Source organism: Lemur catta, chromosome 14 (assembly GCF_020740605.2).
Source record: "Lemur catta isolate mLemCat1 chromosome 14, mLemCat1.pri, whole genome shotgun sequence".
In the NCBI taxonomy this organism is placed as follows: Eukaryota; Metazoa; Chordata; class Mammalia; order Primates; family Lemuridae; genus Lemur; species Lemur catta.
The window spans coordinates 4,341,580-4,368,786 of NC_059141.1; the positions used below are offsets into that span (position 1 = coordinate 4,341,580).

The 27,207-nt window shown below is 44.9% G+C and overlaps 1 protein-coding gene across 4 annotated transcripts in view; it reads right to left on the reverse strand.

Annotated features, from left to right (window-relative positions):
• Window positions 1-27,207, reverse strand: part of DOCK1 (dedicator of cytokinesis 1) — a 469,449-nt gene that overhangs the window by 397,243 nt on the left and 44,999 nt on the right. For 3 of the 4 annotated variants that reach the window (XM_045569235.1, XM_045569236.1, XM_045569238.1), the window contains exons 2-7: window positions 20,487-20,570; window positions 15,215-15,255; window positions 11,740-11,795; window positions 7,738-7,834; window positions 4,740-4,888; window positions 658-793 (exon numbers count right to left, since the gene is read on the reverse strand). In XM_045569235.1, coding sequence (XP_045425191.1) covers window positions 658-793; window positions 4,740-4,888; window positions 7,738-7,834; window positions 11,740-11,795; window positions 15,215-15,255; window positions 20,487-20,570 — 563 coding nt within the window. Of the gene's footprint in view, window positions 1-657; window positions 794-1,889; window positions 2,072-4,739; window positions 4,889-7,737; window positions 7,835-11,739; window positions 11,796-15,214; window positions 15,256-20,486; window positions 20,571-27,207 lie in introns of those variants that run through there. The other variant, XM_045569237.1, reaches the window with a different exon arrangement.

Sequence of the window (27,207 nt, forward strand, 5' to 3'; positions counted from 1 at the left end):
GTATTTTCTGCGATACAAAAACTATCAGGTGATCAATGAATCAGAATAATGATTATGTATGTAGTAACTTGTTTAATTTTTAGTTCCCTCATTAGACTGAACCCTCCAAGGATATCTCCATCTCATGTATCATCATGTCCCCAGTTCCTAGCACATAGTAGATACTCAATAAATACTTGCTAAATTAATATATAGCTCAGGCAATCAATTTCTAAATATCTGCTATATATATAATACCATTAAAGGTCATAGAAGATGAAAATAGATCAATAAGACATGTGTTCCCTGCCCTCACCAAGCTTGGAAGATGTCACCCTCCTACCACTATCAGAGAGGAAATGCAGAACCAAGTCTCGTTTCCCATCCGACAGGTGCAAACACAAAGTCAACGTCATTAAGACCCTGTCTCCTAACATGATGTGTAGCATGCTGCATACAACCCCTCAGGGAATAAGTCCTTTCATGTCAGCAGTAACATGTTTGGCACTGGACTCCCTTCCATCAATGAAGGTATGAAATACACTATGTAATTGTGCCTTGCCAGGTTCTTTGTCTGGGCAAATTCTGGGCTGCACTGATATTTTACTAACGTTGAAAGCCGTTACTAAGAAAATGTGTTCCAAATGTGGATGGCGTATGACAGAAAGCTGAACTTACCTTTTCTTCTTGCAACCTTTCCTCCACTTGTTTAGAAGCTATTTCATGAGCTCTGAAGAGACTAATCGTGCTAGTGAGCTCTGGATCCAAAATGTTCCCATCTTCATCTCTAACCACCAGGTCCAAATCAAGAATTCTAGAACAACAAGGATTCATAACTTCATGGACACAAACCAAGGAGTTTGAATTCTTTAGTACAACCTCAGCCCCAGGCAATTGACAGATGAAACATCCTAGAAAGTTGGGTTCACTCACAATATTAGGGAACATAATTCTGTGAGGTCACTTTAATTCAAAACATATCGCCTTAGGGGAATTAAAAAAAATTCCTCAATTCTTATTGCTAATGCAATAGTGGCTTTGTCTCCCAACAAGAAATTTTGTAGATCTACAAAGCCCAAGTGAAATGTATGTTACCAATTATCATGCAAAATATGGAACATTTTAAACATACACTATATATGTGTATATATACACACATACACTCATTCATATATATGTATTAATACATGCATTCACATACACATACATAGGCCCAAACACATGAAAGTGGCAATTGTGACATCAACATTGAGTTGGGGAGGGAGACAAGGAGAGAAAAAAGTTGGAGCAGAGATACACCTACCACCTTATTTATTTACAACTGTCTCTGGTAGGGTCCCTTGTACCTCAAGTCATTTGTAATCCCTACATTAGGTCCCCGGACAATTTTCAATAAATATGTTCTATTGTGTTGGAACACCAAACATATGGACATCGTCCACAATAATGTTAAGCAACTTCCCAGGCAGATGGCTAAATGTAGTAGCCAACTTAAAACATGATCAACATCTGGATAATAAACCTGTCCAGTCTATATGTGGAACTATTTTTTTGGAACATTCTCTCCAATTCCCACAATCCAACAAAATTGTCAGGTGATTTTTACCACAGATTTTATTTAAGGAGTAAACAAAGGCAATTGTGTAACAAATGAAATCAAGAGTTGTGCTAGTGCAGTATGTTCTGGTTTTCTTTTTTATAAAACACGCAGATCTTAGGGCGGGAAATTAGCCACAGATGTCTCAGACCCGCGATTGGGGTTCTATTCCTATTATCCACAAGTCTACGGAAACAGGCTGTTTTTTTTCACCATATGACAAAGGAAAGAGGGTCTTCTGAAGGAATGCTAAGTTTCAATTAGAGAATATCTTCAACAATTACAAATTTAAGAGGAAAATGGAATTGCTCACAAACACTCCATGTAGACAAACTTCAGACTTCTTTTCTTTTGCGGTCACACACTTTAAAGCTAGATGAGTCTCATCACAGGCCATACATGTTTGATTTTTCACATTCTGCTGAACCTCTCAACCATTGGGAAGGCAATTACAAAAAACCTCATTTCTTCCTTTTAATATCTATTAAGCAAATTCCACTGAGGTAAGGCAGGACCAACTGGGCTGTCAGCAGCAAGAAGGTAAACAGATGTTAACAAAGAGAGGCTTTCTGCACTGCATGAAAACAGTCTCTGTAGTTGCAAGGTTTGTGGGGTGCCTCAAGAGGAACAGACATTTGAAGAAAAAAGTCTTTTAAGGTCTCATTAGTGATCTTTGTAACATGTTTCACTAACAAGACAAAGACCCCCACCTCCCAAATATTACTACTTATCCCAGCCGTGAACCTGCTTCTAAGAGGAGTCAGTGCTGCTGGGGCGTGGTCAGTGCCAAAGTTGGTGTGGGCGGAGCCAGTTCTGGTGGGGGTGTGGTCAGTTCTGGTGTGGGTGAGGCCAGTGTCGGGGCAGGTAAACTACAAAGCACCTGGCTTTAGGGGGTCCAGCCATGAGGTCCTGCAGGCCACACAGAACAAGACTCCCTCAAGAAAAACACCAGGCTGCTGTGGTGTACATCCTGTCACGTAATCACCTCAGACCCTCTAGGACAGATGGCCAGAACCATTTCTGAGAAATTATTTATTCCAACATCAAACAACTGTAAGAGCCCAGAGCCTGGATTCTGCATCAGGAACCCCTCACTGCAGAGCCACACACTTTCCAGAATGCTGCATGCAAACCACCACGTAAAGTGGCCTCTCTAGACAACCACCCTAAGTGCTTTTCTCAGCAATCAGCACCCAGCTGATTCTGAATCCAGAGTGAGTTTCCATTATGAAGGTGCAACTTAACACAGCAACATCATCTAGAGATTAATTCCATGGAAGCTGAAAGCATCTATGAGGATGGCGATACAACCACCCCCCCAAAATTATGTGCAAAATTGTGTGTGTCTGTGCTGTGTTTGTGCATTTTTCTGGAGAGATGGTCCATGGCCTTCCAATGGACCCCAGAACCCCTCCCCCCAGGTTAAAAAAAAAATAGATAAAAAAGGTAAGAACACCTAAGTGATGAATGAAAAAGACACAAAAGTCCTTCTCCTTATTAAATCCATCTATCTTAAAATCAAACATTCAACACTGTGATATTATTTTGTATTATTTTGTTTTCTGAAGAAGGATGAGGAAGGTATGCCCAGAGCATTGGGCTTTAGAGAAATTATGGAGTAGCCTGGAGATTCTTGGGCAAAAAAATTGTCTTATTAAGGATTATATTTCCTACCAAAATAGTAAATTACGTTTGGATACACTTCCTTCCTTAACTAGATTGTTGCATGATATAATGTACTTTCCTAGCTTCCTGCAGCCAAATTAAGCAGGTGGTCTCTGAACATAAGTTCAAAATAAGACACTCCAATAGGAAATAACATCAAAGCTCCAGAAGATTGGTTTTTGTTAAGCAGTTGGTCTTGAAATAGGTTTTACTGCAACAATATCTGATCTTATATCCAGAAGTCTGTGGCTTTCTGGAAAACCCAAACAAAAACCTTCTCCTATAGCATTTCTAATCCAAACCCTACATCTTGCTCATAATGTTGTTTTCAGAAACTTTTCACACTTGAAAAATATAAATTATCAGAAAATTATGTGATACTTCTGATTTCACAGAAAGGTTCTTTAGTTTACCCAGAGCTCCTTTCAGCTGAACGGCTGGAGGCAAAGCCCTTCCCCTCTCTGCCTTGCACGGCCCAGTGTGTGAGATGAGAGGGTTGGACTAAACCAGAAGTTTTCCACATCTGCTGTCCAGCATGGTCCAACTCTACTGTTAAAAACTGAGATTTCCAGCCAGCATCCCGGACACCACCAATCAGAAGCTTAAGGAGGGGCCTGGGGATTCAGTATTTTGAAAGCTCTCCAAGTGATTAAGACACAGAACAGCACCGGGGAACCGTGTGACCAGATAATTGTTAAGGCTTCTTGCAGCTGTGATATCATAGGAAGAACCAAACAGTTATCAGGTGGGAAACGGCACAGCCTCATTCTAGTTACAAAACACGGCAGAGTTAGGATCAGAACAGCACTTTTCCTTTCAGCATGAGGAAACGCTTGTTGATGCTAGAACGTGCAGCTCTGTGGGGGAGTGAACGCACCGTCACTAACGGCATTCAAGCAGAGGTGGGTGGTGCTGGCTGTAGATGGGAACTTCTGCAAGACATATAATTGCACAAAATTTGTTGTTTATCTACATTCAAGTTTAGCTGGGCTGTATCCTCTGCTGGTGAACTCTGGCAAGGCTACATGGGTGACAAGTTTTCTGGTGATCTAATGTCCATTGCAACGCTCAGAACTTAGGATTCCACAGAAGGACACCCAGTGATTGTCACTGCCCAAGAGATACCACCTCCCACCCCTCCACTCGAAATCTAGACTCAAAATCAAATATTGTGAACAGAAAGTAAAAGTTTCTTGTTGAGGGTGGGGGTTCCTTGTGGGGTCCCCTCTGGGATGGTGAAAGTGACAGGCTCCCAGCTTCTGGGCTCCACCACTTGAAGAATGAAGAGAACAGGTTTTGAGAATGACCCAGGAAACTGTCCTGATTGTCAGAATCCAATAGAAAATACCTCATCCTTTTCAAAATGAAAACCATGCCATGATTTTGATGTTAGAAATTTTGTTTTATGATAAAATGTGATTTTGGTCTCCTCAAGGCTTACGGTGATGTTACTACATTGGATAAATTAAGCATGAAATCATCTTTCAAACAAACAAACCTGTTTCCATAATCAATTTTGGCTGTGACCTTCTTTTTCAGTTCTTTGAGCTCATCCTGCGGCAGAGTTCCAGAAAGGATTTGCGACCGCCACTCGATAAGGTCGTAGATCATGTGCCGCACACTTCGGAACATCTCCCTGTTATCTTGCTATCAAGGAGGGGGGAGATAAAGCCAATTGTAAGGCTTTTTATATAAAATAGCATTGTGGAGACAGCATAAAATGGATACATCTTCAAAAACACATGAGGTATATGTACTATATTATGGGAATTAGTTAATGCTGAACAAAAAAGTGTTTTTAGCACAAACTGGAACACATTGTATGGAATTTGGTTTCTATGAGACACTGAAAGAATAAAAAGTAACATGCAATCCCCAACATTCCAGAGAGTGCTCAACTGCATCCAAAAGTTGACCCCAGCAGGAGCTGGACTTTGAGCTTCAACACCTGTTCACGAGCTCCTAACATCTGGTCCACGGATGGGCAACTCCTTAAAGCTCCCTCAGAATTAGTCTAAGCCTAAAGATCTGAATCCTACAACTCGCATACAGTCTTCAGAATACCCTACACCCGGGATTGTTCTGAGCACACTAAGAAACTGAACCCCAAGCCTGGCTGTCAGCTGAGCTACGCAGAAAAACATGCCGTACTGGGCTGGCTCCCCGGCAGGCTGCGATGCATCCAGCCCACACAGAGACACTGATTCCGCAAGAAGCCAAATCCCCATCTACAAGCTCTTGGTGCTTTTATGCCAAAGGAAAATGTAAATAAGATGCAAAATTCACATTTCTTACCACTTTCTAAGTATTCTGATGGGATTGATGCTGCAAAGAAAAGCAAGCATTTGCAACTGCAGGAGTGCAATCCTCAAGGAGATGAGGGAGCATCCGAAGGGAAAATAACCCAGTGGTTCTTCCAACAAAGAGGAATCTAGGTGGAACCTAATGTGATACAATCCTGAACATCACGGTCCTTTTAAAAAGTTAAAATGTGGCCTATAATCCCAGCACTTTGTGAGGTAGAGACGGGAAGAAAGCTTGCACCCAGGAGCTTGAGACCAGCCTGGGTAACTCTGCGAGACCCTGTCTCTATAAAAAATAAGAAATAAATTTTTAAAACCTTTTAAAAATTAAACTGTGCCTATTGCTTCTTCTAAAAAAAAAAGTCCCCCTCTACATATGCGAACCATGCACCCCACTATTTCTACTATATCACCTTATTTCTATGAGTTTCTAATATCCCCACTGCCCACCCATCAGGCACCGTAACAGGCTATTTTTCATTCCATGAGCTTGTCTTTATAATGTCATCCTAATTTTACTTTCTTAAATGAAAACTAAATAGTCAAACTTAATGATTTGTTACAAAATTATGTTCATTTCCTTCTTACTAATTCTCCTTGTCTGTTTCTCTAAGGCTGTAACAAATATCTAAAATCCCTAATATTTTGCTAACATCTACAACCACAGAGCAGAGCAAAAATTCTATATAAAAACATTAAAATCATCTTTGGCTTGGCTTTGCACAAATGCAACAAAGTAAGTCCATCAGAGGCAAATTTAAGTTTTGTCAGAAGAAACCACAGTGATCATTAAGAATGCCTATTCCAGGGTTTTCTGGCTAAAACTGTCCACTGACATATTAGTCAGCATCAATTCCTGTTTGCTTTGTTGCCATATTTTTGTTTAAAAATTGCTAAGTTGAACATGAAACATCGACTACAAAATTGCTCAGATTTACACAAAACATTCATGGCTAACTTTACGCTTTTAGGTTTTTGAGTACGTTTGATGAACAATTACTGCAACTGCTTATTACTGTGCATTTATAGGAAACCACTGTATAATCAGAAACCACAAGCCTGCCCAACAAGCAGCTGTGGGCTTTAGGAAGTTTTCTATGCTCCCAAGAAATTAACGCACTGACTTCCTTCCAGAGCCCTTACTTGGTGATAATAACATTAGCATATGAGAAATCAACACTCTGAATAGAAATACAGGCTTAACAAAAGGTAATCTTCTGCAAATATGAATTTATGTGCAAAGAAATGCCCTGAGGGAATATGAAATAGGAGATGTCAGAGCTTCAACCTCTCCGCATTAATAAGACTTCTTCCGTGATCAGAAGAACCGGACAATTGCACACAAAGCTAGAATGCAAAATATTTCCATACCCCTGTCACAAACTCGGGTAAATCTAGATGATTGTAGTTTTTCTTAAATGATAGGAGACATTACCTACTGTCAGACAATGGCAAAGAAATAAATAGCAATCCCCCTCTGCCGCATCCATAAATAAGCACCTGTTACTGTTTAAAAGCAGATTTTAGTTTTCATGATGAAAATATAATCTGTGAGGTGAGATCAATGCAGATCGCCTAATCCTGTGTTCCAAGGGCTTTAGCGATCACGCTTCCCTTTCCAAGGCAAGGACAGGCAAATCCCCAGGCCCTTTCCTCCCTACCCCACTGTATCACAGTGAACACAGCTGCACCCAAACACAAAGCAGGTCACAGGCACACAGCCCCCAAAAGTGGCCAGACTATCGGGCCATGTCGCTCTCTTTGCTCTTTCTGAGTAAGACCCTAACCCAGAAGTTCTGCTTTTAAGGTTCCCAGGGAAAGAAAAACATCCCATTGGTATAGCAAGAGAAGACCATTCTCTGTTTTTTTCCCTCAGAGACAAGATTTTGCTCTGTTGTCCAGGCTGGAGTGCAGTGGTACAATCATAGCTCCCTGTAGCCTCGAATTCCTGTGCTCAAGTGATCCTCCTGCCTCAGCCTCCCAAGTAGCTAGGACTATAGGTACATGCCACCACATGGCTAAATTTTTTTTTTAAACAAGGGTCTTGCTATGTTGCCCAGGCTGGTCTCAAACTCCTGGCCTCAAATAATCCTCACACCTCGGCCTCCATTAGTGCTGGGATTACAGGCATGAGCCACTGCACGCAACCCATTCTCTATTTTTAAGTGTTGATCAAACATTCCGTTTACTTACCACGTAGAGCTGCCTCCAGATGGTGGACCACTCTCGGAGTGTTGTGGTGACCTCCTGTATGAGGGGGAGGTCACCGGGGATGACAGTCTCATGTTGCCTGGGATGAAAGAAGGAAAAAGCGGCTGAGTCCATGATTTCATTAACTGCTGTGAGCCGCACCTGGTAAGTTCCAACTCCAGGCCATAGAGTTCAACATTTAAGCAAATTGAAAGAAAATATACAAATAACACTGTGTTCAGGCAGATAAGTACATACATACATCTCTAAGAATGACAGGTACAGAGCTTGAGAATGTTCATACATTATCCCGCATGTAAGCCATCCACCTCGCATGTCAAGGTAAGATGAAGGAGGCAAGTAACATCCCATTAAAGTCTACAGAACGTCAAGGTCTGGCAAGTGGAAAGTATATCCGTAATACGTGTACCCATCTATCTTAAAGATGCCATAAATTACAAGCAGTCTGTGTGGCATTAAAATGCAGGTTTGGGTTAAGATTATTTTTACATTTCCATCATGCATAAAACTCATTATATGATAATACATGAAGCAGTTATCCTTGGTGGAATATGAGAGGTTACAGCTCTCAAATATCTGCGGTTATTCTCCCTGATCCCCACTCGGATTATCCTCTTACCCTTTTCCCTCCAACGCAAAAGGTTAACCCTTGAATAGTTCCTAACCCATCTGTATTTATATATTGGTTTTCATCAAGTCAACCATTGTTTTTTGGGCAAATACTCCAGATCAGGCACTATGCAGAGTCTGGCTCAGACTGTCTGGGACGGGTGGGAGACGGAATGTGTGCCTTGTACAGTTCAGCTGGCTGGCCCGGAAGGTCCTCTGTGTCCTGGACAGACAAGAATCTGGCCAGCATGCAATGTCCAGGGACACCCACATCCCTTGATCTTCATAGCACCCAGCCCTGTGGGAGGCACCCCAACTTTGGCTCACAATTGGGGTTCAGACCTGCAAATGACTTATTGATGGTGGGGGAGGCTCCCAAAGCAAGAGACATTGGAGTTCCGGGAAGAAAGCTGGCCTCGTGGAGAGGTCTAGAACCAGACATCTGAGGGAGGGGTGCACACAACACCATCTCCCAGAACACTGCGGTTAAGAATGACTCTTTGATGGGAGATCATCCACGTCTACTGAGGGTCATGATTGTTAAAACAGCCCTGCCAAGCCCGTCACCAAGTTTCGCAGGAAGGCTGTTGATGAAAGTGTGGTTCATCACATTTGGCAGCGTCATCCCCACAGAGCCTGCAGGAGAAGTTTCTCTCCACTCGCACCTGAGCACACTCATCAGCAACGGGGCTGTTTTCACGCCAAGTCTGCTAGGCGCTCTTCGCACTGGCTCCAGGACGCTCGGAGCTCAACTGGGCTCCCTTTCACCACACAAATGGGGCCCCAAGGCCTGCACCATGTCCTGGTCTCAGTTCTGGTTCCTTCTTACCCTCCTACCTTATGATGGGCCTCATCTGTCCCTGGGATTAACGTGCCAACTGGCACTAATGCACTTGATCTGGCTCCGTTGTATCACCTCCGTTACCACCTTGGTACCTGCCGGGGATCAGGAACATTCAAATCCAGCAACGCCTGCCTGGCAGGCTGCCGTGGACGGAGGGAGTGTCAGGCCAGGCATCCGTGGGAATGAGCAGGATGGGGTGCAGTGGGGGTGCTGGGGAAAGGATACAAACTTCACTTCGACGGGAGGAATAAGGACAAGAGCTCTACTGTACCACACGGTGACTACAGTTAACAGCGATGCATTGTACACTAGAAAACTGCTAAGAGTAGATTTTACATGTTCTCACCACAGATAAATAAGTACGTAAGGTAATGCACATGTTAATCAGCTTGATTTAACCACTCCATGATGCACAGACTTCAAAACATCATGCTGTACACCATAAATATATACAATTTTTACTTGTCAATTTAAAAAATAATTATTTTAAAGGAAACGAATGGGACACAGCAGGTGCCCAGCCAACAGTGGTGATTCCTGTCAGCCACTCGGCTTCGCGTAACTGCACAAGGTGGCGAGAGACAAGTCAGGGCTGGAGGTCCCGATCTGCAGAGGGGACAGCTGGCGGCAAGAGCAACAGAGGCCATGTCTAAAGGCGAGGACAGCAGAGAAACAGGGGGCCAAGGACAGACCCTGGGAGGAGTGGGCAGGGGACAAAAATGATGTGAAGCACCAAGCTGTAAAAAGTGGACAAGGAACCTCAGAGTGCACAGCAGCAGCACATGAAGTGTGTGGTCAACAGCGTCCAGCGCTGCAGGAAACCTCCGGAAGAGGAGGACTGAGAAGACACCGTTAGGCCTGGACACGAGGAGGCACCGGCAAACAGTCAGTGCTGGGGAAGCAGGGAGGCAGCGTGGGAATTGCTTTGGTTATGGGGGAAAAATACAGAATAGGTGGTAACAGACAATACAGTAACCACTGGGCATGTCTGAGAGGGAAAGATGGCCAGTGCCAGGGAGAAGAGAGAGACCAAGCAAGAGACCCTGCAAGAGGGTTCATGCAAGAGAGACCCTGCAAGAGAGATGGGACGGTAAACTCGGAGAGCAGGAAGGCAGGCAGGGATGGGATGACAGAGCGGGCACTGGACAGGAGGGAGGACCAGGAAAAGGCGGGAAGGTGGCCATGCACAGCAATCTGGAGGGAAGGGGAGGGCTGAGGGCTCCTGTCAAGCCTGAAGGCAGGGGTGCTGCACGAGGGAGCGCGGGGGCAGCGAGGCAGACAGCAGGGCCAGGGTCAGAGCGTGGGGAGCAGCCCCTGGGAACCCAAAGCACTATCAGGGAATTGGTTCCGAACTGCTCGTTTCACCGCCTCTCAGGTCACCTGCCCACAGTGGGGACCCTTAGTCTGCAAGACCCAGTAAAAGGAACCAAACGTGTCTCTGCCTGTCGGGGTGGGTGTGACTCTGTTTATTGAGAATTGGAATAATCTCTTGTTCACTTTATTATTATGCTTCACAATTACAATTTACATATATTCTTTTATATACATCAAGCTGCTTTTTTAAAAAAATCAGTCAAATACAGTCTGACTTATATAAGGATCCTGATACAAAGTACATTAAATATACACTTTATTCAGCTATTTCCACAATAGGGCAAAAGTTTCCAAACTTTCCTTTCTTTTTTTCCCCTTAAAGCTTTGCATACAAAACATTGTACCTGTCTAAAAAAATACCATATTGCAGGTCATCACCATTCATGCCTCTAAATTATTTTCTTCGTTTTAATTATGCATCATGGAACTACAGAACCCGAACAGTCCTTTTCATGTGTTAAAAGTACAGTGCTTGGAAAAGCAATTTTGCAATCAGCCAAAGAGATGTCATTATGCAGTAATCATATGATTAGTAATTTTATAATTTACATATTTAACTGAGTGTGAAGATGTAGCAGAGACAAAAAAAGAAAACATTTTAATGTTCCTTCTTCCAAGTTCACACCTGGTTATTCATTTGCCATTCCTGCCTAATGGGTTCCTGTTCTACAAACGCTCTTTTAATGATCTTATACATCCTTTATGACCTCTAGGAAACACACATCACAATTAGACAAAACATGAATTCATACATGTCCCAATTTAACAACTGTTGCCTCACCCTAAACTCCATCTGTATCATACCCTGAAAAGTCTTCCCCAAGAAAGGACTCAGAGCGGGGGGCTGTGGAATCTCTGCCGAATCGGGTATCTCCCAGAGGCGGCACAGAGCACCAGGGCCAGCACTTTCCCAAACTGACCTCAGGTTCAAGGACAACCACCACAGTTACAGTGCTGACTTCAGACTCCTTAAAGAATCAAAGCCATGTTGTCCACAACTCTGAATTACAAGTCCCCTTTTCTGCCCCAAACTCCTGCCCCATCATAGCCAATCACACCCATTGTCTTAACCCCCTAATATTACCCTACCATACATGAGCAGTAAAACCAAATATAATAATTGCAATTCTTCATTCAAATATGAAGACTAGACTCACCCTTTTCCTTCAACTATTGCTTCTTTAAGATGAATATATGAAGCAGGAAATATACCCTTTGGGGGAAAAAAAAAGATAGTAGATTTTATAATCAATATGAATACTGATCACAAATCAAACAACAGCCCCCCAAAAGGTGGGGGTAGGGGTGGCTGGATCACTATTAATTGCGCAGATCTTCTGCTAAGCCTCATATACGACATATCAAAGAAATCACAAAGAAGTGGAAAAGACAACACTCAACCGGCTTGTATTCCAAAGAGTCTGCAGACGTCTTAGAAGAAAACAATGTGTTCACAAACAAAAAATTCTGCAAAGACACAGGCAACTCTTCATCTTCTCTGTGGCTCACACCTTGTTGCCACTGCTGACCTTGCAGAGGCAGATCAAAGTCCAACTGATGCCTAAAAAACGGTTTTTGATGATGGTCTCGGACAGTTTCCTCTTTCAAAATGATAAAATCGGCCGGGCGCGGTGGCTCACGCCTGTAATCCTAGCTCTGGGAGGCCGAGGCGGGTGGATCGCTCGAGGTCAGGAGTTCGAGACCAGCCTGAGCAAGAGTGAGACCCCGTCTCTACTAAAAAAATAGAAAGAAATTATCTGGCCAACTAAAAATATATATACAAAAAAATTAGCCGGGCATGGTGGCTCATGCCTGTAGTCCCAGCTACTCGGGAGGCTGAGGCAGTAGGATCGCTTAAGCCCAGGAGTCTGAGGTTGCTGTGAGCTAGGCTGACGCCACGGCACTCACTCTAGCCCGGGCAACAAAGTGAGACTCTGTCTCAAAAAAAAAAAAAAAAAAAAAAAAAAATGATAAAATTGTCATTGAACGTTGGTTTAAACCACTGATTGTCACTTGCACACTGACCATTTACCTAGACCCACAGGGACTTTCTCGTCGATCTCCCAACAGAGGCCATCTGGGAAAATACAGGAAGGTGGGCCGATTCGCCCAATCTGCATGACTGCGGTGGGAGGACAGCAGCTTCTGTTCACACGGTGCCCGAGTCTCCTGAGTGCAGTGCGCCCACGAGCCCACCAGGACGGAGCCCAGAGAGACAGTGTCTCAACGGGACTCACGGCATCAGGCACAGTCTGGGAAGTGCCGAGAGGAGCTTTGGGTCCTGCTTCCTGAGCAAGCAAAATAACCCCCGCCCTGGAGCGAGGCAGAGGCAAGCCCAGGAAAGGCAGGCGGGGGGCTCAGGCAGTGCCACGAAAGCCACTTCCTGTGGGAGGTTTAGTGCCTGTGGCCAATACCATGAAGTGGCACCCCTGTGGCTTCGAGGTACCTGTTTTGGAAACAGGAACTTCTGATTGGGTCTTCCTGGCACCTACACGGGACATCCAGAAACCAAACTACTAATCATGCCTGGGAAGGGACGGGGCAGGGCGGAGGGCTGAACCAGCCTGGCAGGCACCACTGATTCATGCTCCTCCGGCCTCCCAGGAACGTGGCTGAATCCCACATAGAGAAGAATTATCACAAACAGGGAAGGTGGCAGGCGGAGAGTCAGAGACTGAGCCACAAGGAGGACTGAAAAACCCAGCACTGGGTTGCTCCATTAAGGTCCCGGTTGTCCAGGATACCTCCGAATCCCAGGGTGGTCTCCGGGGCACAGTGGGCACCTTTCCATGATGCCAGTAGGTGTGCACCCAGATGGGGGAACAAAACAAACAAGCCAATCACAACCCTGCCCATGTCCCTAGGGAGAGACACCCCTCAACCTCTGCAAACCCACCGGAGAATCATAAAGCCACAGGAGGGATGGTGGCTGGATGAGCCTGGACACACCTGGAGGCTTGGAATGAGCAACTTAAGCTGGGGCCATGCAGGACCAGCCCCGATCCGCTGCACATTCATAAGTATCTATACTAAGGCTGCTTACAGATCACTTAGAGTCAGGATTCCCAGGGGCCACATCCCTTATGGAAAAATAACTACCTCCCTACCCAGTTCTATCGTGTCAGTGAGTTGCAGTATCTGGCACAGGGAGGACCTACGGGGGGAAGAGGGAGATCCCACATTGGGACAGGTGACAATGAATACCAAGGAAACATGAAAGGGAGGTGAACAGCTTGCCTGGGGCATGCCCAGCCCAGAAAACAGCAGCTCTGTCCTGAGTAGGGGAGGGTGGGGGAGGGGAGTGCTGGTCCATGATCCCAATCTCTTTATTACTAAAGTCTTCAACTGTGGTTCTCCCAGATGAAACTCAGGGTTTCCTCTGCAGGAATACACTCTGGACTGTAGAAGGAGGAATTAATGTGAAAATAGAACTTTCCTTGGACAAATCTATTCCCCATGCCCCTGACTGCAAACTATCGTGTCCACACCTCAAGGCTGCAGGTCACTGGATGTGTGGAGACCCGTAGCCCAGGCCCAGCAGGGTTGAGGGGAGAGGTCCTTGCTCCAATTTGCAGGTCTGGCTCACCCCTTTCCTAACAGTGTCTTTCACATTGGAATATCAACGTGACTTTCCCAGAGAAGGCTGTCAGGGACCGAACAGGAGCCCACCCACGTGATGGTGCCACATGAGGGTGCACCACTCACAGCCCTCCCAGAGTCCGGCCTGCTCAGCACCGCCCGGGCAGGCAGAGCAGGGAGGCCCTGGCGCTTGAGCCGCTGGACTCAGAAGCCTCATTACAGGCTCAGACCACAATCGAGAGTCCAGCCCTGTAGGGAGAGGCAAATTTAAGACACAGAAGTAAGATGAACCATCCATCTGTCAAGTATAATTAGACAGATGTACGTATAAGTACATCTGTAATGTACGTATAAGTTAACGTGGACAGCCTGACCACGGCTTAGCATGGATGGTACTTCAAAATCGTGACATGGCAGAATGAAACAGAAGAGCAATAATTTGGTTTTGTGAAGCTAAGAATGTTAGAGCCACAACAGAGCTGTGTATGGGAGTGTCCACCACAACACTCCAAGATGTAATTATGTGTCCTAGTTTCAGAAATTCAAACAACCATGCATGCAAACTGCCCCGGTAGAGCAGAGCTCCTTTGTCCACCACCCGACTCAAGCAGGGCAAAAATAGTTATAAGCAAGAGGGAAATGAGCAAGCGTGAGCTTTGCAAATTTGCTAATTTATCATCAAGGATAGTATAAGATTGAAAACTGTGAGCGGTATTTTCTTTTCCTGAAGTCATTATGCCCAGATCATTCTCCAGCACACACAGCGCCCGAATAGGATGCAAAATTCTATCAGGAAAAGAAGATAGCAGCAGGCCTGCACGTTATCACAACCCGGCAACGCACTCGTGGAAAGGAAGCTGCAATTCCTACGCACACATTGCTCAGAAGAAAACAAGTCAAGACAGTTCACATTCCAATCCATATATTTTTTTAAATTCAGAGAAAGAGATATAGAAGTAAAACTGTGAGACACAAATGAGGTAGAATTGATTTTCTCTCACAGTTTGATCTACGAAGGGACATGCATTGTGTTTAATCAAAAGGAGGACTTACCTTCTTAGACTTTTTTCGTAAGGTGTAACCTCTGTACCATCCTAAACAAGCACAAAGTTGAAACAGTTAGTACAAACAGACATAATAGGGTCTCAGCAATGACTTCATCGTGTACAGAACTCACTGTTTCACACACCAGGGAAGTCAGTTTGTCACCAGAATTCAACAATCCTAACTCTTCGGAGACAGACTACGGGTTTCCTGGAGAGTGGCTCAGCAGCATACCTAGAGCACTAGCAACCTTCACGCCTTCACCTCCACATGCCTCACAGGGCCCTGAGGCAGCAAGAAGTTAAGGCGCACAGTTCCAAGAGGAGGGCTTGTCCTTTGACCCACTTGCTCCTGAGTAGGCTCCTTGTGTATGCATTTTCCTATCTCTCCCTCTGCCTGAGCTGGACCAGGGTCTCCCCGAGTGCACATACCAGCGTCACCAGATCACCGAGAGCTGCCCGGAAACAGAAAACCCATTGAGAGCGAACGTCCGCCCTCTTCCAGATGGAGGAGCTCTGCCCCGGAGCAGCCAGTCTCACAAAGCACCTTCTGTGGCAAAGACACAGCCCTCGACAGGAAGCGCCAGGGCCAGGAACACAGGCCCACCTACCGCCTTCGGGCTTGGCCCAGCTCCAACTTCCCGTCCCCTCCAAGTGGTAAGAGAAAGAAAGCAGCAAGAGCAGAAAGAAAGGCGTGCTAGAACCGTGTACACGCAGCAAATGCTGCATGGAAGAGTCCCTTCCACAACAGAGCAGACCTGACCACGCCCCTGGCACCCTGCATCGGGCTGAGGGCAGACACTTGTCCCCACAAACACCCAGGGGTCCATGGCCACCCACCACTGCATGACATCAGATGGACGTTTTCTTATCCCACATTCTGAAGTCACTCCAGGTTACCTTTGCTTCTGGAAATCAAACCAAATGCTCAGAGACGAATCCCAACTCTGCCACACACAAGCAAAAGGACCCCTTTTACAGAGAGTGCTTGGAAAACGTAAACTCCTAGATAATAACCATATATTGGGTTTTTCTGCACTATCAGAAAGTCAAAGCCCAGAAGCCAGGGATGTGTGAATTAGAGAGCAAGCTCAGACAGACTGAAAATGGGCCCAAGCCGCAGCAACTGGCTACCACCCCTCTCAGGAAATGACAGCTTCAGCGACCAGGGCGAAGAGCATGATTATGAACCAGAAAATGACGGTGCTAAAATGAGCAAAATCCTCAAGGGATTAGTAAACAGATGTTTTCTCAATATCCAGAAAAGGAGACAGAAACTGCCACGACCCCTGCAAAGGACGTGCGAAGACCCAGGCGTGACCAATTCAAGCCACTTCACTTTCCTGACATGGAAACTAAAGAGATTGATGAGGGGGACCCACAGATACAAAATGTCTACATTTCAGCCACACGTTTGAAGGATTTTATCTCCTGACAGACATATTGTCGAGGTCAGTGGATTCAATACACCAGCCCGGAATCAGTGCCCGTCGGGGACACAGCCTTCGCAGACAGCAGAGCGGAGACAGGGGAGGCAGGGCAACGAGGTACTCGAAAGCCGCGTTTACTCACTTTAGGGGACTGTTTTTTATCCTATTGTATCTCTCCTGCATTTTCAGTATTAACATGTTCTTTCTTTTCTGAAACTGACAAAGGATGAACATCCTAGAATATACAAGGAAATACTGCAAAGAGACAAGAAACAGACAGCAACCAAGTAAGGAAATGGATAAAGTTTATAAACAATGTACAGATGAAACCCAAAAGACATACATAGGAAGAGATGCTTAAGCCTCATAATACGCAGAGAAATGAAGCCTTACAATGCAGCATCGCCACACAGTTAAGAGTGGTAGAAACCGGAACGCTGCACGACGTGGCAGCCCCAGGCCCTGTGGCGGGAGCGCAGACTGCAGCGGGCAGGCCCTGCCCACCCAGGCCCGCACCCCACACCCGAGACTCGGGAACACAGCCCAGAGACACCAGCACAGCTGTGCACAGCGGGACGGACACAGGATGCTCATGGCAGCAGGACCTCGGGTGCTGGGAAGTGGGGACAAACCGAGTGCCCACAGGTAGGAGGGCAGTTAGTGAAACATGGATACGCACACGAAGCCGTTAGGGACACGGATGGTCTAAAAAGGCACAGACAACGGAGTGCATCTTAAAACAGAGCACTAAGGAAAAAAGTAGGAAACAGAATGAGAGCTGTAACCAGACTTACATACATTAAAAATATATGCACATCAAATAGCACAAGAACACAGGCAAACAAAAGCGCCCACTTCAAACACAGTCTGGAGTTTTACCCAAACGTTACTAGATGGTTATTTCTTTCCTTCCTTTCTTTCCTTCCTAAGCAAAAACGAAAACCTTTGGTTTTCCTCCCCAGGAATTTTTGTATTATTCCTTCAACTAACTGAGCCCACATGCTATGTGCCAAAGACTGCACGAGGCTGCACAAATAGAGAAACCCCCTGTGAGCTCATAGACTGGAAGGCCCCTAAAGCAAGCAGGGGTCAAACCACAAACTGTGCTGCATGACAGCTTAGCATGAAGAGAAGAGGAAGTCCTGCCAAGGGCTGTGTGCAGAGGCGTGAGAGACTGTATTAACAATAGAAGGATACCTGGCTGCTCTGTGGGGGATGGCAGAGAAGGCATGAGTTGGGAGCGGGGGAAGACTCACAGCTAGTAGAGCTAAATTCTCCCCGGCAGGGCTTGCTAGTGGCCTCCCTGTAGTCAACAAACCTGCTCCAAACAAGAGACACCCACCCAAGACACAGACAAATATGGGCAAGACGCAGTCCCCAAACTCAGGGAGGGTCATTTTGGAAGAAAATATATCATTATCACTTTTAAAAATTTGAATAAATTAAGTTCAAATTATCAAAAGACAATTTCTGAATCTTTGTGCAATGTCCCAGGTACGGCGTCCAGTCCCTGGGGGTCCTGTGGAAATGAGCAGACCCCTTGCCACACAAGGGTCATAACAGCCAGGCCGTGGCCTCACCTCTCCCGTCTGGCCAACCCTGGACACTGCTAAAGGCAGGGGCTTACATGAATGACCCCTCAAAGCTCTTCCTACCTCCACGGTGATCTGGACAGTTCCTTTTCTTTGTCCTATGCTCTAAGCCTTCGTGAGCCCAAGAAAGAGAAATTAACCATAACTTGAAGGTAAATTTGTTCTTTGAACCTTAAAATAAAGAGTGATCATCTAGAAATTATATCTTCCAGAGCAAGCTTGACAATATCCTGAAAAGGATCACATAGAAAAAGAAAACTTGACACACAGAAAAATCTCCTTAGAGGAAAAAGGTGTGGGGTAGGGGGAAGAAAATGCCAGACTCTGTTACAAATCATGACATTTAAACGAGAGGAAGAAGCAGGAAAACAAAGGGGAGTACATTATTCCATTTTCATTTAATGATAATGAAGTCACCAAGTTTCCCAAAGTCAAAAACTACTTCCCCCAAATCCATTTCTCTGATCAGATTCTGATTAAAACCAAAAAGGTAGTTTTCAAGGAAAGGAAATGCACTTTATTTGAGAAAAGAGTCTTTGCAAAGACTGAAATATTTTAATCAGAATCTAAGAAGACTGACTAGCCAAAAAAAATGAACATTCATTGTAGACCACTTATCATGTTGGCCAAAAAGTCAAATGCCTGCCATCAAATTTTTTTGAGTTAGAAGTATTAGAAGGACCAGTGATGCACTTAAGGATTCCACTGTTTAAAGAGCACATTCTTCTTCTGAATGAGAAACTGTAGTCCCCACATACTCAGGCTCCACAGGAAATTGTTAACTAGTCAGGAATGACATCAGTGCCCAGTGTTTATTAAGCAGGATTTCAACTTCAACTGACTGGCAGCAAAAATGAAAAAGATGTAAGACCATTTCTCTTCAGATCAGAAAAGTGTCCAAGAGGAGAGGTTTGATCCTTAACCTCTACTTAATTTCTCTCTGTTTCCTCCCAGCCACTGGCAATATGTACTGAGAGGAGATGAGAAAATCCAACTGTCGGCTGTAAAAACTGAAAACAAGCAGAATGCACCCATTACAACCACCCGTTCACAGAGGGACGGGTCTGGTTTTGCAGAGTTTACACGGGCTTCCTGGCACAGGCCACGAAAGCTGATTTTCTTTTTTCAGATGGGACTCTTTTAGGGTGAAAGGTGCAAATGGAATGGGATTGTACGTCAGCATGCATCAGATGGGCAGTGAGGGCTTCAAACATGGGTATTTCAATAGGTCTGTGCTCTCTTCAAGGGACACCAGAGCCGGCCACAGCTTGCCTAGGGCACAGAAGCTCACACCGCTTCACTCCTTGCAAGTGGATTCAAGGACCAAGTTGAAAGATTCAAGGACTCAAGTTGATGACTATGAGATGTCTACAGTTTCCTCCCCTACCCTGACCTCCCAATTGGACGGGTTTAGTTAAACCTAATCTAAAAGTAAATTTGCTACTGAAATTATCCCTTCTATTCAGATATTTTTATTCATATGCTACATGGGAAGTACCCCCTTCAAGCAGGAAAAGAAGCCAACAAGTCAAAAACACAATCTTACACAAATCTGAGAAATCTTTAAAAAAATCAAGCCCATCACTGCTTCGTTTCTGTGCAAAAGGAACCATGGCATAAAACAAAAGATGCCCTGCTCAACGCAGTTGCAAAACACGAAATATGAAAAACAATTGTCTAAAAAATCAAGGACATTGGAAAACCGCTGTTACCAACAGTTTATTTATTGGATAATTATAATGATTGCTTCACTGGACTGCATCCCACATAACTGTGACAAATCTCTGTTCCTTCCGAAGAAAATGGAGATTACAGGTTTAAAAAAAAAAAAAAATGAAAATTATGGTTCTTTTGAGACATGCTGCTAACAGATCTGAGGGCATTTTAAAAAACCTCACAATTCATACCAAATACATCACAACAATGAACTAAATAAACTATCTTAACATAATTATTATCAAGTGGTCAGTGATTAACAGTCAAGATTTACATACACTTGCAAAGTAAGGAGCTAATGAGGTTTTTTGAAGATGTTAAAAATGGAAATTTTTATTTTTAAGTTGATCTTAATAAAACTTTGAAAGAATGCACAGCGTCACTATACCCTTACCTGAAAAGCCATCTATCTGCAAGAAAATTGATCATGAGAACAGAAACTGATTGCATATGTTTTTGTAACAGGGTAATGCTGTGCCCTGTAGGCACTGAAAACATGTGCCCACTGCCCCTCAAGAAAAAAGGTACCAAAATGTATACGCACCTTCGTATGTCTCTAAGATGTGCACAGTGTCTCCTATCTGCAAAGAAAGTTCATCTGCTCCCCTGGCGTCATAGTTATAAAAGGCTGTGATGGAAAAGAGGGAAAATGCATTAGTAGATGTCGAAGTGACTGTGCTGGGTTGTTTCTGCTTGATTTACTGTTGCTGGGCTTTAATATTGAAATATAGTCAGTCTTTACCTGGATCATTCTCTCTGATACCCACAAAAGTAGCGTTTTCTTTCAGAGACAAACAAAAGGGCCGTTAGTTTAATTAGAAGAAATTCATAACTACCCATAACATTGATAACCATAAGCGATTTTTTTATTGTGCTAAAATATATACAATGTAAAATTTGCCATTTTAACCATTTTAAACACACAATTCAGTGGCACTAATTATATTCACAATGTTGTACAACCATCACCCCTACATCTAAAACTTTTTCATCACTCCAAGCAGAAACCTACTACCCGTTAAGCAATAACTCCCCGTCCTTGGTAACATCTAATCTACTTTCTGTCACTAGCAGTACCTAGGTGCCTCATGTAAGTGCAATCATATAAGCAGTATTTGCCCTTTGCTGTCTGACTTCTGTCACTTAGCATAATGTTCCCAAGGCTGATCCACGTTATAGCAGGTGTCAGACCCTCATTCCTTTTTATGCCTGAATAATACCTCATACAAGTGGATGTTTATAATAGGAAGAAAACTGAGATCACTGTTAATGGCACTTTGATTGTCACTTCACATACTACTGTTTATTTCCACCAATGGATTCTTTTTATTTTCCTAACTGTGAATCAATTGCACATGGACTTAGTATTCTTTGGAAACCAAATTAATAAAAAAAAATTATCATATAACTATGTAGATATTAAGTCAATAGGTGATATAACAATTACAGTAGCCAAAAATATGTCCAATGTTAAGAAGAAATCCTTAAAACTGACAATAATATCCACAAAATGTCTGAAATCCTGAATGTTTACCCTGACATAAAGCTGTTCCTATTTTGCAAAAGGGTCATATTGCTCCTAGATAAGCACCTAAAAATTCCTACCATTAAATTCAAACCACACTTCTGCTCAAGTAGTATGGAATAAAGGCAACTTTCACAGGTATATAAAGGATGTTACAAAGTATTTAAGTCCCCAAAAGTATTCAACTAGCTCACTGTCAATTTAAAATACACATATGTATATATATATGTGTGTATATGTATACATACAGTGGTGTTGCTTGTATACCTGGACTCTACCTTAAAAGGATGTACAATTCAACGTAAAACTCATCTTAAAATTGCTGATCAAATTTCTCATCCATCCTAAACAGTCTAGCCAGACTGGACTATGCTTAATCGGAACCTTTAGGGTGCTGTGTTTCTAAAATTCGCCTTAACCACATCCTACGCAAATTCCTCCGGCAAGCGCATCGGGACCTGGACCATCCCACCACAGTGCACCACACCTCCCAAACACACACTCCCTTCCCTGGGCCCTTCTTCCCACTGAAAGAAAGAAGCCAGCCCATCCTCTGGGTGCCAACCTATCCTCCCTGGCCCGGGTCTTGCCACTGGATGCACCTTGTCAAGAAAGCCAGGCCCAACTATGCGTTTGCTCTTTCAGAGCCACCCCTCCAGACACCACGGGCACCACGCACACCTGATCTCCCCTGTGTCTTCTTCTAGGTGAGCCAGGCTTATTTCAGACGTGTGTCTGAAGTCGTCCCCTACCAAAGGAAAGAACACCAGACAGCAGAGGTCACACGCCTTTCTTTCACTGTTTCATGCCCACACCTCCAAGGACAGGATAGTGCTTAGCTGGTCAAAGGATTTAAAACCCAACATGCTGGCATCTCCGGCTGCAAAGTCTAGAACTTCAGCCCACACAGACCCTGTGGTGTTCACGGTCATGGTCTCTAGAAACAACCAAAATGACAGGACAACACCTCTACCGCTGCGGACCCGCCTCCCCTCCAGCAGATGACCTACCCTCTCTAGCTTCAGTTTTTCAGTCTGTAAAATAAGGATATTGGTGCCGCCCGCATAGCACTGAGTATGCATTTCGCGCCTTAAAGGAAGCCAAGCCCCCGCCAGTTTGGCACAACGGGCCGCAGTAAACGCTCAGTCGATGCTGAAGGCTTTTATTGTGGTTGTATTTTTTTACGGCTACAAAGACTTCTATCGCTACCAGAATTCTTTTTAAAAAGCCAAAGCGAGCACCCTACCACATGCTCACAAAAGTCCTACAATGACAAAACCCAAACCTATGTAGAAAATCCTATTTTCTCAAGTATTTTCCCCAAAAATCATAAAATTTAAGTGGCCTCAACTGACAAAGATGATTATTAGTAGTTATAAAGTTTATTTGGCATTTTATAGTGAATCTTTAACGAGAAATAACTGCATCAGGTAAAAAGAAGCCCAGAGCACAGGCTGAACTTCCCCAGTCCAGCACAACCATACTCTTAAGCCTTTAGGAACCACAAATCCATTTATCACAGTTCTTAACAGCGTCCCCGCCAGCATGCCTATTCTGTTATAGATGTGGAAAAAATAAACATGTCAAAAATCATAAAAATGAAATAAAATGAGTACGACAAGTGTAAATACGTTCAGGCACATGTGAATCTGTAAAGCACATACACATAATTCCATCCTTACTGTTTCACCTTTAAATACCACACTCCCCAATCCCTAAAGCAGACAGTGAAAAGCAGTGATGAAAATCTTATCCGTGGATACAGAAACTTCAAATTTAACTATGGTATGAGCCAACAGACCCATGATTTTATAAAGGAAAAAGAGCCTCAGAGGACTATGCAAGTGGCCCCAAATCAAGCAGAATAAAGACCAGAACCCCCGCTGCCCAGCCCTTTGTTCATTCTAGGATTAATAACTGAATAATCCCATATATGAAGGCAAATTAAAAGACTCAACTATGTAAGAGTATTTGACAAGGGAGTAGGAGAGAGGGGGTTAAGTACAGCAGACAGAATAACGGCCTCCAAAGACACCCAAATCTGAAATCCCAGAGCCTGTGAGCAGGCACCGTATCTGGCCAGAGGGGGCGCTGCAGGTGTGATTAAGTCAGGATCTTGGGATGTGGGGGTTAATCCTGGATTATCCGGGTGGGCCCAATGTCATCACAAGGGTCCTTGTAAGAGGAAGGCAGGACAGTCAGAGTCAAGAGAGAAAGAGATGAAGTCAAAGTGACACAAAAAAGGGAGCAGGCTAGGTGCTGTGGGTCACACCTGTAATCCCAGCACTTTGGGAGGTCGAGGCAAGTGGATGGCTTGAGGCCAGGAGTTCTAGATGAGCCTGAGCAACATAGCAAGACCCATAGCAAATTTTAAAAGATCAGCTGGGTGTGGTGGCACACCTATAGTCGCAGCTACTTGAGAGGCTGAAGGAGGATTGCTTGAGCCCAGGAGGTGGAGGCCACAGTGAGCTGTGATCGCGCCACTGCGCTCCAGCCTGGGCCACAGAGCGAGACCCGTCTCTAAGAAAAAGAGCGGGGGAGCAAAACAAGCCAAGGGATGCAGCCGCCTCTAGAAACTGCACAGGGCAAGGAAGCAGCTTCTCCTCGCAGCCGCCAGTGGAGCGCAGCCCTGCTGGGGCCTTGATTTTAGGACTTCGGTCTCCAGAATTGGAAGGTAACAAGTTTGTGTCCTTTTTAAGCCCGTAAGTTTGTGGTAATCTGTTACAACGACAGTAGTAAACTAGTACAAGAAGGTATGTCTGAAACAATTTAAAAGGGGTATTCTGTGGTTAGTTCACTCACACTGCAGGGGAGCCGGAGCAGAGACCTCCACCGCAGGCAGCTGAGCCCAGACAGGTCGGGGCTGTGGTGCCCAATTCTTGAGTGGTATGAGAAAACAGGGACAATGCAGGGAACTTTTAAAATAAACCCAAAAGTATTTAATGTAAGTGACTATTCCTTATTCTCATTATTTGACCTTTCAAAGTTGCCCTTTTTAGGGGATGAGCAGGGATGAGAAGTATCTTCTCCTTTATGAAGGACAAATGGCATCTGGATTAAAGACGTCTTAGTCTGACACAGTACAAAGATGGCAACCTTTCTGCTAGTCACTAGGCTTTTCTTCTTCATTTTTCTGATCTGTTGGGTCTGGCATCAACTCCACTAGAGAATATGGTCATGACATCTCATTCACATGTTGGGAAGTGTAGCATTAGTCACCCTCTGGGTGGGGGGCTGTATGCGGAATATACTCCTCCCCTCAAATCCATCTTCCCTCTATACTAATAGCCGGGCTACAGACGGCCATCACTAGGGATAGAGGCACATCCATCGGAATTTCTCCGTCCTGGACTGCAGAGCCCAGCGTAGAAGCCAGACATGCTTGTATGAGAAGTGAATTGGGAAAGGAAGCAGCAAGAAACCATGCTCGAAGTTCTTTCCCTGCATGATGGCTTTTGTTGTTTGTTTTTCTGGAAGGTTTGGCAGTAGCTCGATGTAAGCACACACGTGGATCTTTTCCTCAAAATAAAAAATTAACACGCTGGTCTGTGCCTCATATAGCTTATGTGCACCAGAGACTCGAAAAGGCAAAGCCTTCACCTCTGCTCAATCTCCTGATCACCTTTCAAACAGCTGCCCAGTGATGTGAAGAAGTACCTGTGGCTCACAGAAAGAGGAAGGCTTCCATCTGCACCAGTATTATTAATGATACGGACCACGAGGCTACTACAGTTGCTGCTGCTGCTGCTGCTGCTGATGTACTATTGGGATACCACAGATGGCGCTGATGGTGAAGGTGATGGTGGTGATGGCAATAGTGATGTGATGATGGTGGTGGTGATGGTGATAGTGATAGTGGTGGTGGTGGTAGTGGTGGTGATGATGATGATGATGATGATGGTGATGATGGTGGTGATAACAGTGATGATGATGATGGTGATGGTGGTGATGGCAATGGTGATGTGATGATGGTGGTGGTGGTGGTGGTGGTAATAGTGGTGATACTGATAGTGATGATGGTGGTGATGATGATGATGGTGGTGATGATGGCAATGATATGAATGATAATGATGAATAATGATGATGGTGATGATGGTGATGGTGATGGTGATGCTGATGATATAACAGTGCTGGCTGACATTTACTGAGTATATTCCACGGGCCAGGCAGTGGGCTAAGAGCTTCACATGTTCAGACTAATCACAGCAGTCCTAAGAAGTGGACACAGAATTATTCCTGTTTCCTTCAATCAGCGTTCACGCCAGCTCAGTGTGCCCATATAGGAGCAGGCAGTGGAGGAGCCGCCCAGGGCCAGAGGCCAGCCTGGCTGGAGGCCCAGGGTGCCAAAGCCCTCTCCATACCATCGTCCTCAACCCTCGGCCAGCGACAGACACAGCCTCTCGGGGCCTCAGACTGCTCCGAGACTGCCCTCCTGACGGCTCCTCTAAAAATCCCAATGTCCAGCGTGGGGTTCCTCAACAAGCAACCATGCTGTGCATGCACGGTCCGTTTCTAAGGGCCACTCGTGCCTAAAACTTCATGCTAATTAATTTTTCATTCCTTACACAGAACCCAAATTGGGGTAATTCTACAAACAGAAGGTTGGATTAACATTCGAAAACCAATCCATGTACAATAACTCACTGCATTAACAGAGTAAAGGATAAGAAATCATACAATCATCTCAACTGATGCAGAAAAAGCTTTGGATCAAATGTAACTCTCACTCAGGGGAAAACGGAAAAAAAAAACTGACTTAACTCTCTCACATGAGGAAAACCACACTACAGCCCATCAACCCACTTAACAGATGAAAACAGAGGCCTCCAGGGGCTTATGACTTGCTCAAGGTGGCACAGTGAGCTGATGGCAGCCCGGGGACTCTGGGCCTTCCCTTCTGGACAGTCTCACCAACCCACACTGCCGGACCCACCTTCCCCCCTCCCAGTGAGATGCGCAAACTCCCTTCTCTCCACCACCGGAGGTGCCTTCTTGACCTCTCACTCCCAACACTGCCCCGCTTCCTGGGCTTTCCCAATGACGGCTGAACCTCCAGCTCAGCATTCACGGCCCTGTGGGGTCTGACTTCAACCCCCCTTTGCATCCCAGCCCACTCACCCTCCTCGGCCTCCACCCTCCCTCCCAGGCCTGCCACAGGCTGCTCCTGCACCCGGGAACGTCCTTCCTCCCTCCACTTCTGACCGCACACTTGTCTACAAGGCCTCACTTTAATTCCACATCCTTCTCCAGCTCCTAGCTGAATTCCTCCTCCCCCCACCAAAAAACAAGGTACACATATACCTGAATTAATTGCTTGCTCCTGAACTCTCCTGTAAGCTCTGTGCCACCCCCACAACCTTGCAGAGTTGCTCATCTATATGTCTGCCTCTCCCACCAGACCACAGACTCCTTGAGGGAAGTAAACATTTATTAATCATTGGATTTCCCACCGTAGCTAACACCGTGCCTTGCAGGCACGCAATAAAAATTCACTGAATTTAACCAGGTCCCAAATCACTCCTCCTTGTGCAGACTGCAACACAGTGAAAGCAAAAACTGTATCTCATGTTCCTCTTCAAAATGCTCTTGCCCCTTGCGCAAAGATCCAGGAGCCTGAGACTTACTCGATCAATAAGAAAAGGAGACACCATATTAGCTTTCCCGGCTCTGCTTTGGGTCTTTTCGATCTAAGGAGACAGCCCGCCATCAGCACCCGGTACAAAGCCTCCATCTAGCATCG